The sequence below is a fragment of the Oncorhynchus tshawytscha genome, linkage group LG13, assembly GCF_018296145.1.
Source record: "Oncorhynchus tshawytscha isolate Ot180627B linkage group LG13, Otsh_v2.0, whole genome shotgun sequence".
NCBI lineage: Eukaryota > Metazoa > Chordata > Actinopteri > Salmoniformes > Salmonidae > Oncorhynchus > Oncorhynchus tshawytscha.
The window spans coordinates 54,429,177-54,443,456 of record NC_056441.1 but is presented as its reverse complement, the minus strand read 5'-3'; the positions used below and the strand labels follow the sequence as shown (position 1 = coordinate 54,443,456).

At 45.6% G+C, this 14,280-nt stretch overlaps 1 protein-coding gene across 1 annotated transcript in view; it reads right to left on the bottom strand.

Annotated features, from left to right (window-relative positions):
- Window positions 1-13,803, bottom strand: part of LOC112266068 (leucine-rich repeat-containing protein 75A-like) — a 28,605-nt gene extending 14,802 nt beyond the window's left edge. The window contains exons 1-2 of the mRNA XM_042295939.1: window positions 12,223-13,803; window positions 3,735-3,872 (exon numbers count right to left, since the gene is read on the bottom strand). Of these exons, the coding sequence (XP_042151873.1) occupies window positions 3,735-3,872; window positions 12,223-12,477 (393 nt within the window). The 5' untranslated portion in view covers window positions 12,478-13,803. The remainder of the gene's footprint in view (window positions 1-3,734; window positions 3,873-12,222) is intronic.
- Between the last annotated feature and the right edge of the window lie 477 nt (window positions 13,804-14,280).

Here is a 14,280-nt window from a genome sequence, read left to right as displayed (position 1 = left end):
AACCTTATTCTGAAATTGATTCAATTGTTTTTTCCCCTAATCAATCTACACACAATTCCCCATAATGACAAAGCAAAAACTGCTTTTTAGAATTTTGGGCAAATGTATTCAATTTGTAAAACAGAAATATCACATTTACATAAGTATTCAGACCCTTTACTCAGTACTTTCTTGAAGCAGTATTAGCAGTGATCACAGCCTCGAGTCTTCTTGGGTATGACGCTACAAGCTTAGCACACCTGTATTTGGGGAGTTTCTCCCATTCTTCTCTGCAGATCCTCTCAAGCTCTGTCAGGTTGGACGGGGTGCATCGGATGGTGCCGGGGAATTTAACCCCGGTCTTTAGTGGGGAGACGGGTGACCTGTCTAAGTCAGCTGCGTTTAACACTACTCCACGGGCTCTGCACGACTTGCAATCATTTTTATTAAGTATATGTTAGTTTAGATTTTTTATTCAAATCACCCCAGAATAATTTCTTACAATGTGGCTGTGAGGTTGAGTGGGTAAAACGTAAATGAAAAGTACCATCGTACTTCCCCTCCCGATTCTAATCTGTCAAAAATAAATCTGAAAATAATCAAGATAAAAAATAATATTCTCCATAGGCTCTTATCATGAATCAATACTTAGGATATAAGCCATTTCAATTTGTAAACCATTGATTGTATGAAAAACAATGTCTTGGTGTTTTGATGCTGCCTTTTACAGCACTTCCTTAAAAACACCAATATTCAGGTTGAAGAGCCACTTTGGGCGTTTCCGAGTCCTACATTTCTGTTTTAAAACTCTTTTTTTGTGCAAGGAAACGCTTATATTTGGTTTACATTCAAACACCAGATGTCAAGCTTACAGGCATTACATTTCACGGTTTCACTACACAATCATGGTGTTTCGAGACCTTCTATTTTTACAGTGCACACTAAGACACACTCTCTCTCCAGCCCTCCTTCTCACCTACTCCCTCTCCTTCTTCCTGCCTTCCGTGCTCGCTTGCTTTTCTCTCTCTTTCTCTCTCTCTCTACTACAGCAACACATAAATCTGTTTCTCTCATCAGCACCCAGAAACAAAATAGTCTCTCTCTTCGTGACGCAGGTGGACTAGTCGTTCACCCATGGTGTTGTGCGTTGTCATAGTGTTATCAATAACATCCTTCCATCGCTCATCCTTTCGGGTTACCACGAAGCCTAACTGTGTGAAACACTCCGCACAAGCAGTTCCCGCACAGGAAAAATACAATTGTTTGCATTTAAATGTAATTTCAATAAATACGCTACATTGTTACAGGGCAGAAAGCGGCAGCAGACTGGGAAAGAAAAAGAGCCGTCGAAAATAAACACCTGGGTTCACAATCTGTATGGGTTCAAATTGTGGCAGAGCAGTAACAGGAGGAATGTGGGCTGAATCGATCTTTCAGAGACGTTTCCTATAAGTTTTAAGTTTAAAGTACAAGTACAGTGAAATACCTTTCTTGCAAATGCTTTCCCAACAATGCAGTAATCAATATCAGTAGTACTGTAAAAAAATTACAAATAAAACTACTGGTTACTACACAAATATAGATGTTTACTGTCTGTGTGTGTGTGTGTGTGTGTGTGTGTGTGTGTGTGTGTGTGTGGTAATATTGTGCTGGATTCGCTCCATCGAGAGCAGCAGCAGCACTGAGGCTCGGAAGGCTGCCAGTATTTTCAGAGTGTGACTCATATAGGAGAACAAGGCACTGCTGGTCTGTCTGTCTGTCGTTGCCCCTGCCGCCTGTCTGCCGTTCCCCTTCCGTCTGTCTGTCGTTCCCCCTGCCGTCTGTCTGTCGTTCCCCTGCCGTCTGTCTGTCGTTCCCCCTGCCGTCTGTCTGTCGTTCCCCCTGCCGTCTGTCTGTCGTTCCCCCTGCCGTCTGCCTGTCGTTCCCCCTGCCGTCTGCCTGTCGTTCCCCCTGCCGTCTGCCTGTCGTTCCCCCTGCCGTCTGTCTGTCGTTCCCCCTGCCGTCTGTCTGTCGTTCCCCCTGCCGTCTGTCTGTCGTTCCCCCTGCCGTCTGTCTGTCGTTCCCCCTGCCGTCTGCCTGTCGTTCCCCCTGCCGTCTGCCTGTCGTTCCCCCTGCCGTCTGTCTGTCGTTCCCCCTGCCGTCTGTCTGTCGTTCCCCCTGCCGTCTGCCTGTCGTTCCCCCTGCCGTCTGCCTGTCGTTCCCCCTGCCGTCTGTCTGTCGTTCCCCCTGCCGTCTGTCTGTCGTTCCCCCTGCCGTCTGCCTGTCGTTCCCCCTGCCGTCTGCCTGTCGTTCCCCCTGCCGTCTGTCATTCCCCCTGCCGTCTGCCTGTCGTTCCCCCTGCCGTCTGTCATTCCCCCTGCCGTCTGCCTGTCATTCCCCCTGCCGTCTGTCTGTCGTTCCCCCTGCCGTCTGTCATTCCCCCTGCCGTCTGCCTGTCGTTCCCCCTGCCGTCTGCCTGTCCTTCCCCCTGCCGTCTGTCTGTCGTTCCCCCTGCCGTCTGTCTGTTCCCCCTGCCGTCTGCCTGTCGTTCCCCCCCCTGCCGTCTGCCTGTCGTTCCCCTGCCTGTCTGCCTGTCTGCCTTCCCCCTGCCGTCTGCCTGTCGTTCCCCCTGCCGTCTGTCTGCCTGCCTGTTCTCTCTCCCTCCGCCTCTCCCTCCGTCTCTTGCTATCCATCTCCCTGCAAGACATGTCTCTCCTTCCATAATGAGAATCTCTGTCTCTCTTTCCCAGTCGCCACATCCATCTACCCACCGCCAACTCTTTTCATCATCTCACTCGGTGAGCAAGACAGAATCACGCCTGTTAGAGAAAGCAAAGGATTAGGCATGGATGTAATCAAAAGGTCTAATCCTTCTTTATCCATCATAACTATCTCAATCTAATTATACATCTATACAACTAAAACAGATTGAAATCCTTATGAGAGTAGGTCATTTTAATCCTTCTGGGCACGATGATGTTTTTCTAAAAATGCAGAGATTTAATTCACGCCGTGAGGGGTCTTATGCCAATCTAATGAATTCTCTGACTTGGGTTGTTAATGAGTGGAAGACTCGCTGAGGAACTGGTGGATGAGAGCGAGAGCATGACCTTCCTCACATCCCTATGGGCATTAATGTGAGTGCATTTCCATTTCAACTACAGCATCTCACCAGCTGATCATCAGTACACTGTACTGTAGAGAGAATGGCCTCAACACAGAGTTCTGATAGTCATTAATGTCCTTCCCTCCACTCCCCTGGCTCAAATTGATGCTTGGATGGTATATCTCTGTTGCTCTCTCACACACACACACACACACACACACACACACACACACAACACACACACAAATGCACTCATCATTACATACACAAACACACTCAGAGCATATCTATAACCTAATTTCCGGCCCAAAGACAGGAGGAAAAGAGATGGCCTCATTGCACCAGCACACGGAATGAAATACGCCTGAGAGTTAATGTTGTGATGGGGGAGCGTATCTGCGAGGAGCACGTTATAATGGATTAATAACCAATTGTGTTTACATGCGTTTTGTGCACGAGGCCTCAACGCACTTCACATTTAACTCATCCCATCCAACAACCACAAATTGCAGCCACCTGTATATGTATTTTGTGCACGCGTGTGTGTGTGTGTGTGCTTGCGAGTGTGAGGGTACACTGTATGCGTGTGTGTCTGTGTGTGCATTCATGTACTTGCACGCGTGTGCGTGTTCACACGTCCCTGTGTGCATGGAGTGTTTCGGTGTCCTACCGGGCCGGTCTTGGGGGGGCACTGGATGTATCTGGCCAGGCTGATGACGAGGTCGTGGGTGATGGGGTCCACCAGGTTCCTGAAGCTGGCGTAACGGTACAGCACATCATCCAGAGATGTGGACTCCATCCCCAAGTCCTAGACACAGACAGAGAGAGAGAGAGAGAGACAGGAGAGATGTGGAACCGGGTTACATGATTAGAACCAGCGGTTTTCACCAACCGTGTGATCCGGACCAGCAAAAACCATAACTCGCCTTTACCACGGGCCCGGAGGTTATACCGCCTTGTCAAGACAACCTCTGGGCCCTACAAAATACACAGAATTCACCTCCGATCCGATATATCAATATTACGTTAGTTTATGTGACAGTGGCTGACTGGCATACAGGAAACTAGCACACATCCTTATTGACTTGCACTCGGAGGTGGGATGAACAAAAGTGCAAACACTCACAAATGCACCACTGCTAATGCAAACTTAACACTGAAACCTGCTGATCCAGTAGCGTTGACTCAAACACTAACAGATAGTAGACTTCAGCACCAGGAAAGGGGAACACGACTTTTCCTTCAGGCGCGGGAAGTCTTTGTCAATTCATGCAAAGACCTTGGCTTTGCTTGCGCTCCCTAACGTAGAAACCTGTGGGGAAATAGTGTTTTTATCTGAAGCTCAATCCATGGCAGACGATGGATTGCTTTTTGTCTTCGCAGCTATCTTGAGGTTAGCTACTGGGTCAGCAAACATGTTTTTTTTCTCTCTCTCCCTCTCTCTCTGAGAATCAGAGCCTTGACACAGGTCACGGACACCCCTCACCTGCGTTCACCCCTCACCTGTGAGACCAACCACTTCAGAAGAGGTTTAGACAACTCAAGTCGCTACTACACATGTGCTTGACTTCCAGGAATATCAACAGGTGGATCACAGCAGTTTCAATACACACGACACCTTTTTTTCCTGTTTACCCTCTAGCATTGGGGCCACATCATGAACAACGTTAGAACTGTGTGGCGTGCGGCCATTTGAGGGCGTGTGCGTGCGTGCGAGCGAGCGAGCGAGCGAGTGAGTGAGGGAGTGTGTGAGTGAGTGTGTGTGTGTGTGTGCGCGTGTGTATGCATCCATGACAGCTGGATGAGTCACAGGACATGAGGGAGGCAATTCCCCCAGTGCCCGCCGAGCGAAGCGGTAAGAAATCAAGCCGCTCTACAAATAGAAAACCCCTAAATGGAAACGCATCTGACATCTCTGTGTGTTATCTTCGGCACAGCACAGCAGGTCTAGGTACCTGCAGTTACAGATTTGGCTGCGAATTGGTGAGGGGAGAGGGGTGAGGGGTGGAGGTGACGGGGGCGGTCTGTGGTTCTAGCCGATGTAAAAACAACACGGCTAAGGCAGAATGAGACCGAGGTGGAGAGAGAGAGAAAGGACGGAAAGAGAAAAAAGAGGACATTTGAGCAGCAATTCCCTCTAGCAAAGAAAAGGCCATGCATTTTTTATGTCAATTGTCCGGTATTAAAAATGAACGGCTATGACAACTAAAGCCGCAAAATGATTGGAACTGTGAAGTGGTGGCGTGAGAGGGGGGTTAGCGGGGGAAGTGAGGACAATAAATTGTCTTTCATTAGAGTATTCCTCCCACATCAATATTAGCCACATTCATCATCAAAGCAGTGGACTCCCTGCAAAAACCCTGCAAACGGACTGAGGAGAAATAGAAAGGAAGGTTTTTTTCGGTACATTAGGTGTTTTAACAGAGCTGCCCCTTCATTAATCAATTCCAATTTAATGGGAAATTCCATGGTATCCGGGCAACAACGGGGTGCACCTGGTTGCCAGTGAACTGAGATGCTTCTCTCAGTCTCTCCATCTTTTTCGAAGAACAGGCACTCTCTCTCTTTTCTCCCTCTCACTATCTAAGTCTCTCTCCCTCTACATCTCTTTCTCTCTCTAAATCTCTCTCTCTCTCTCTCTTTCGGTCTTCTAACCGCAAATTAACTGGCAAGACAAACAGTAACAGCATCAGAATCAACAGTTTAGTTTCTAACCAACCTGTTGCTGTGTGGACTGAGGGCATGGTGATTATACTATATTATACAACAGGTGGGTCTAATTCTGGATGCTGATTGGATAAAACCGTATTCCAGCCAGTGTCTATTCCACAATACATTTGATCACTACTATAAAAAGCATCTTTTAGATTAGCATTTGGTTTTCAACTGCAGAGATTTGTATAATCCTTGCTGTCTGTCTCTCCGACATTTGCAACATTGTTTCAATATTAAAATTTGATCTCTAGCTGTCCCATAGTAATGAATGTGTCGGGAGTCGTGAGGAGACAGACAGGCAGCTTTTCTCAGCCAGTCGAAATTATGAATCAGCCACTGTTGTAAATGACTATCTGTCATCTAAGTTGACTTAATATACATTTTAATGGAAATATACAAAGGAATGTCAATAGAAAACAGGTCAAACTAAATGAAACGCAGCTACTTCGCAGTCTTTCCAGCTTCAGTTTGAAGTGATTGTGTTTCTGTAGTTGTGTTGTTGGCTAGCTCCTCTGAACAATAGTGTCCTGACTAGTGAGCACATTTTCTATGCCAGACGAAATCTCGCCTCATCAGCTTATTATGGATGTTTCCAAATAAATGTCACTAGAAAACAGTTTAAACAAATGCAAATGCAGCTACTTTGCTGTTATTCTGTCTGCACTGTTTGACATGACAGTAAGTTAGCCGTAGTTGGCTAGCTAGCAAGCAAGAGATAAGAACGTTGCCAGCCAGTATGGTAATGGAACATTTAGAATGAACCACTGGGTCGAGTCCATAGATATAGAACATTTAGAATGAACAACTGGGTCGCGTCCATAGATATAGAACATTTAGAATGAACGACTGGGTCGAGTCCATAGATATAGAACATTTAGAATGAACAACTGGGTCGCGTCCATAGATATAGAACATTTAGAATGAACGACTGGGTCGAGTCCATAGATATAGAACATTTAGAATGAACAACTGGGTTGAGTCCATAGATCCAGAACAGAAAGACTGAACGACTGGGTCGCGTCTCTGGTAACCGAACCAATAAAACTAACGACCAGCTGGCTTGGGTAGCAACCCTAGATTTGTGTTGGGACTATATCTCGTGGAAGGATGAAATAGTATGAATACATTTATCGAAATATGTTTTTTATTCAATCATTATTTGAATATGTTGGTAACCCGTTGTATAAAAGTGTTAATAGCCTCAAAGCCAGTGTTTGGAGGATATATTTTCACGGTTTGCCAGATCTTGACCTCGTCTCTGGCCTAACAACACCCATGCCAATATATCCCCCAAACACCGGCTTCGAAGGCATTATCACGTATGTGTATCGGGTGTGTTTTGAAACGGAGGGCCACACTCTTAGAAAAAAAGGTGCTATCAAGAACCTAAAAGTTTTTTTTTAGTCCTACCTGGAACTAAAAAGGGTTCTCCTATATGGGGACAGTCGTTTTGGAACACTTTTTTTCTAAGTGTGCAGAGCTTGATAAGGGTTCTCCTATGGGGACAGTCGTTTTGGAACACTTTTTTTCTAAGTGTGCAGAGCTTGATAAGGGTTCTCCTATGGGGACAGTCGTTTTGGAACACTTTTTTTCTAAGAGTGCAGAGCTTGATAAGGGTTCTCCTATGGGGACAGTCGTTTTGGAACACTTTTTTTCTAAGAGTGCAGAGCTTGATAAGGGTTCTCCTATATGGGGACAGTCGTTTTGGAACACTTTTTTTCTAAGTGTGCAGAGCTTGATAAGGGTTCTCCTATGGGGACAGTCGTTTTGGAACACTTTTTTTCTAAGAGTGCAGAGCCAGAGCTAGAAGATTGATAATGACATGATAATACACTGTGTGTCCCTCCATGGCTTCATCTCAGCCTGGACCAATAGTTACACAGTCTCTCAGAGTAAGAGTGCTGATCTAGGATCAGGTCTCCCGTCCTTATAATCTAATTCAGTCTGGTCGACAATACAAAACTGATCCGAAATCATCACTCCTACTACGAGACGCTTTGTAAACAGAGGCTCTGATCTCTGAACAACAACCAGCAGGGATTTGTTTTTTTTTTCAATTCAAGCAGGGAGTCATGCTGAGACCACAGTGTCTTTCACAGATGAGCCCTGCATGAACACATCAATTACACTATACATATCTGTATACACATCAATTACACTATACATATCTGTATACACATCAATTACACTATACATATCTGTATACACATCAATTACACTATACATATCTGTATACACATCAATTACACTATACATATCTGTATACACATCAATTACACTATACATATCTGTATACACATCAATTACACTATACATATCTGTATACACATCAATTACACTATACATATCTGTATACACATCAATTACACTATACATATCTGTATACACATCAATTACACTATACATATCTGTATACACATCAATTACACTATACATATCTGTATACACATCAATTACACTATACATATCTGTATACACATCAATTACACTATACATATCTGTATACACATCAATTACACTATACATATCTGTATACACATCAATTACACTATACATATCTGTATACACATCAATTACACATAAAGCAAACACAAAACCCAAAAAGCAAAACACAATCATATGAAACAAGCACATTGTTATGATTGAAACAAACACATGGTCCCTCTAACATCTGCCTGAATTGCACCAACTTTAAGGAATTCTGGGGATCATTCCACATAAGGCGTAAAAATAAAAACTCAAAGCAGATGAACTCGGTGGAGATGGAAGGGAGTCCGGGTCTGGTCATTTATACGTCTGAAGGTTAACAATGAGGTAAGGTACGGTGGAAGTTTATGCAAGAGGGCTTTATAGACAAAAAGAGCGCCATGCATCAATCTACGAGACTTCGAGGAGCACACATTCTGATACATAATGAAATGGTGTGTGCTGGAACCAATCGCCCGTAATAAAGCGCAACGCGCTATGATAAACTGCCTCCAATTAGAGCAGCAGATGCATTCATATAGACAATATCGCCATAATCATATAGATGACGTCACCATAGTCAATAACCAGAATGAATGTTGACTGAACCATTTGTTTTCTGCTAGTTAATGAAAGACACGACCGGTTCCTAAAGAAGTAGCCTATTTTAATTTCTAACTCGTCAATACGCTTTTTGAAAGAAAGCTTTTTGTCAATCCAGATGCTGAGATATTTATAAGCGGGGGAAACGATCAATGAGTGCACCAAAAATCCTTAAATGGGTGAGGATTGTCTGACCTCACCACTATGATCCACAGGTTAACCCTTAAAGCCTTAAATTTACACAGCTGACGCGGTCAACCTGGAACCTCCATCTTCTGAGATGGGTTAGCACATGGATTGGTTGGTACATAGCCTCTATTTCCAGGCATCTAGTTTGGCAAAGCTCGACATGTTTACAGGGAAGGCGACAATATGACGGCTATGCGAGACTCATTTGATCGTATCAAATTATACCGAGTGTTGAAGTAATGAAAATCAATAACCCTCGAGGGTGATATATCGACAAAAGGAGTGAACCAATCGATGAAATCCTGTCCGATATTCAATATAAAGTGTATAGGTCTGGTGGGATCTGGCAGATAGAGCTTCATGTGGGCCTTAACCACATCGCGAAGTTGGATGCTTCGTGAAGTTCTCTATCTTAATTATGTCTGGAGATCAATGTTATGAGGTAAAAGCACCTTAGTAGGAGAAGCTCTTTCTACCAAATTCTCCCTATCCCTCTTTTCCTCCACTCTCCCTACTTACCTCCAGTCCCTCCCTCTTTCCTGCCCTCTCCCTCCTTTCCTACTCTTTGTCTGTCCTTTCCTCCCCTCTCTTTCCTTTCCTACTCTTTGTCTGTCCTTTCCTGCCCTCTCCCTCCTTTCCTACTCTTTGTCTGTCCTTTCCTCCCCTCTCTTTCCTTTCCTACTCTTTGTCTGTCCTTTCCTCCCCTCTCTTTCCTTTCCTACTCTTTGTCTGTCCTTTCCTGCCCTCTCCCTCCTTTCCTACTCTTTGTCTGTCCTTTCCTCCCCTCTCCCTCCTTTCCTACTCTTTGTCTGTCCTTTCCTCCCTCTCCCTCCTTTCCTACTCTTTGTCTGTCCTTTCCTCCCTCTCTCCTTTCCTCCTTTCCTACTCTTTGTCTGTCCTTTCCTCCCTGTCCTCTCTTTTTCCTACTCTTTGTCTGTCCTTTCCTCCCCTCTCTTTCCTTTCCTACTCTTTGTCTGTCCTTTCCTCCCTGTCCTTTCTCTTTCCCTTTCCTACTCTTTGTCTGTCCTTTCCTCCCCTCTCCCTCCTTTCCTACTCTTTGTCTGTCCTTTCCTCCCCTCTCTTTCCTTTCCTACTCTTTGTCTGTCCTTTCCTCCCCTCTCTTTCCTTTACACTACTTTTCCCACATGGTCCAAACACACCAAGACGGGGTTGTGAAGAGGGCACGACAAAGCCTATTCCCCCTCAGAAAACTAAGAAGATTTGGCATGGGTCCTGAGATCCTCAAATGGTTCTACAGCTGCAACATCGAGAGCATCACTGCCTAGTACGGCAACAGAAGGTAGTGCGTACGGCCGAGTACATCACTGGGGCCAAGCTGCCTGCCATCCAGGACCTCTACACCAGGCGGTGTCAGAGGAAGGCCCTAAACATTGTCAAAGACCCCAGCCACCCCAGTCATAGACTGTTCTCTCTACTACCGCATGGCAAGCGGTACCGGAGTGCCAAGTCTAGGACAAAAAGGCTTCTCAATAGTTTTTACCCCCAAGCCATAAGACTCCTGAACAGGTCATCAAATGGCTACCCGGACTATTTGCATTGTCTGCTACTCTGTTTATCATATATGCATAGTCACTTTAACTATACATTCATGAACATACTACCTCAATTGGGCCGACCAACCAGTGCTCCCGCACATTGGCTAACCGGGCTATCGGCATTGTGTCACGCCACCCACCACCCCCTCTTTTACACTGCTGCTACTCTCTGTCCATCATATATGCATAGTCACTTTAACCATATCTACATGAACATACTACCTCAATCAGCCCGACTAACCAGTGTCTGTATATAGCCTCGCTACTGTCTTTTTACTGTTGTTTTATTTCTTTACTTACCTATTGTTCACCTAATACCTTTTTTGCACTATTGGTTAGAGCCTGTAAGTAAGTATTTCACTGTAAGGTCTACACCTGTCGTATTCAGCGCACGTGACAAACACACTTTAATTTGATTTTCTCCACTCTCTCATTTCATCCTCTCCCTCATTTCATCCTCTCTCCCTCATTTGCTACTCTCTCCCTCATTTCATCCTCTCTCCCTCCTTTGCTACTCTCTCCCTCCTTTCCTCCTCTCTCTCCCTCCTTTCGACTACTCTCTCTCTCTCCTTACTTTCCTCCTCTCTCTCCATTCTCCCACAGGCTGATCAAGCCTGGCTGAATGGCATCACAGAGGAGCCATAAAGTGTGCCACTCCTCTAATTGCATCAGCAGCGAAGGCGAGCCGAGCCTCTGGGCATCTGTTTCAGCAACATGACACAGCCCAGGAAGAGTTACGCTCCTCACAAACACCATTGACAGAGGGGCAAAGGAGGTGCAGGGCGGGAGGGACGTGAGATTTGCAGGATGCATCTCATCGGCTTGTTATGGTATCCCTACAAGAGCAGATACTGTAGATAGCTGTTGGTGTAAATGACTATCTGTCATCTAAGTTGACCTAATATCCTTTGGTCATTTGACTGTATTCCAATGCTGGGTCATATTCATCAGGGCACACCGAAGCAAAACATTTCATAACATTGTTCAACGGAAAACGACAACAACGGCCGTTTCATATTGGCCAAGTTCAGGTAGCACCTCCCCGTTTCTTCCCATTTCCTTCAGCTTCGTGCCGAGCGAACACACGACCCTGGTGTGACATCGAAGGGAGGTGTCGTTTGAGTTGGTCTTCCTTAGCACCCACGTCCTCACCTCACTCAGACAGACGGTCCCTCTAGTTATTGTACGTCCCTGCGGTGGGCACGCGGTGTCGGCATGTCCGTGGTAAGAGCTAATCACGACCTAACGGAGAGAAAGCACATGCAGCTTTCTGACGATCACACCTCTCTACCCGTCTCTGCATCAGTCCATCTGTCTGCCCTCCTCTGTCCTCTGAAACTCACCTCCCTCCCATCTGTGTATCCCTGGCCGAGTGAAGGACTTGAACAGAGTTGATGTAAGCTAGACTCAGACTAGGATTTGCAGTGAATTGACATGGGATTTGGGGTTATAGTAGATGAAACACACACGTGCACGCACATGCACACACATAAACACACACAGGCGCACACACAGCACACACATACAAACACAAGCACAAAACAGCACACACAGGCACACAGTCAAGAACATACCATAAACACAGGTGTGCACACACTTACATATAAACACACACACACGTACACACACCTGCCGGAGTGTCTGCAGCATCTCTGTGGCCTTGTCCTGTTTTCCTTGCTTGGCCATCAGCATCATCTCCTGGATCATGCTTATCCGGCGCTGGTAGGGCGGAGGGGACCCTCCACGACTCAGCCGGTCCCCTGACCTCAACATGAAGGAGGTGAAGATGTCACCCCTCTCCTTGGTAGGGGTCCGTTTCCACCCGTGCTGTGGGCTGGGCCCAGCCTCTTGGCACCCAGCACCTTTGGTCTGTTTGGTGCCCATGTTCAGATGTTAGAATCTGCTGTAAGAAATTACTTGCTCCCCAAGGCAGTCATGCAAGGCTGACTTGCATAAAAATATTTGTTTTTGCACTAAACATTAACCCCCCCCCCATAAAGGGCTTAAAGTGGATAGGACCTCTGGGTTCGTTCTCCACCTGACTCTCTGGACAACACGCCTGTCCCCTCGTGAATAGTACACTGTCCAGCTGTTAGAGTGCAATACCAGTAGGGGAAACAACATCCAACACATTCATTCAGATTTTAATACAATGCCTAACTCACATAATAAGCTTGAGCGAATTGACTGCTATGCGTGCCGACTTTAAACACAAACAGAGAAACACTTAACCCCATAGGTCTACACTACCCAACCCGGGACACAACCCAAAACTTTTGTTCCGCAATTCACGGAACATAGTCTATAAATAATTACATGTTTTCCACAGAATTTTGTTAGTATACAAATGTCAGAGCTATGTGAAATATGATCAGCTCTCTCTGCGCAGAGTTCTTTAGCAAACGATGAAACAAATATTGCAAAAAAGCCTCGGGAATAGCCGTCTTCTAGACAACGAAATCATTTTAACGAATTCACTGTTATAACAATCGGCTGGTAAAAGCCCCTCAAGTCGGTGAAGAGCTCGGAGGATGCTTCCCGCAGCATGGCCGCAAATACGGGGAGCAGCAGTCCCACAGATCGCCAGCAAACTCCGATCGGATGCACTCGCTCACAGCGCTATCCTGGAGACGACTTCATTTCTGTCCTTCACATATAAACGGCTATCTTCTGAAGGGCCGCTCCTAAATTGATGCGACCATCATTGTCACGAGTGTCTCCTCTCCTATCCCGTCCACATTGGAATCCTCTTCCCTTTTAATCAATAATTCCACCTATTCTGCGTCTGTGCAGAAAATGAAAAAGAAGCTAAACGAATGTGGTGGTGGCGATGGAGACAGGGCATGGTAATGTTCATCTTTATCTGCTCCGTTTGTTTATACACCTCTGCCTCTCCAAATGACTCACGTGTGATGTCAACCTTTTCCTTTGCAATAAATTGGATTCGTTGGTCCCATGTTCCGCTCTTCGAGGTATGTCCTGTTAGAACGGCCTCAGCAGTAGCCTAGGGTAGAGTCCGGGAACTGGTCGAGGGTGTCTCTTGTCTGTACTGAATTATAGGCTGCGCACTGTCGAAAGAGCGGACCAGAGCAGGCGCCGTGAGTACAGTGCGTGTGAGCGCTTCTCTCCTCAAGTCCTGGCACTGTGGGATGGGGTTGGGCAGACTGCTCCCCACTACAAAGACGTCCTGCCAAGAGGATATTGCAACTGTAGCTAGGCCAACATCCATGATATCTTTGCCTTTTCTTCTGAACGGTGTCTGTGGATGGGGTGGGCTAATGTAAAGGTACTCTAGTGCCTACAATAACCTATAATAATAACACTCAGTCCTATGACATAAATACTGAGATAACATTATGACCTTGGCTTGTACATTAAGCACATTGCAAAGACTTCAGACACTTTTACTCTCGTAATTGCAGACTTTCAAATGACAAATCTGCAGCTTTGGTCTGTTTACATGAAGTGCAAATCATTGTATTGCGTTATATGGACCTCTAGTGTTGGCTGCGTGGAATTACATATTTATTTTAGGGCCATAGTATTGTTTTATAGCATAGTATTAAACTATGGAATAGTATAGTCGTTTCTCTAAATATGTAAGTAGCCTATTTCTCAGATTTAAAATGAATAGAAATCCCTGCAGCTGATAGGCTACTCACTGTCATCAGTTAGATTTGAAATGAG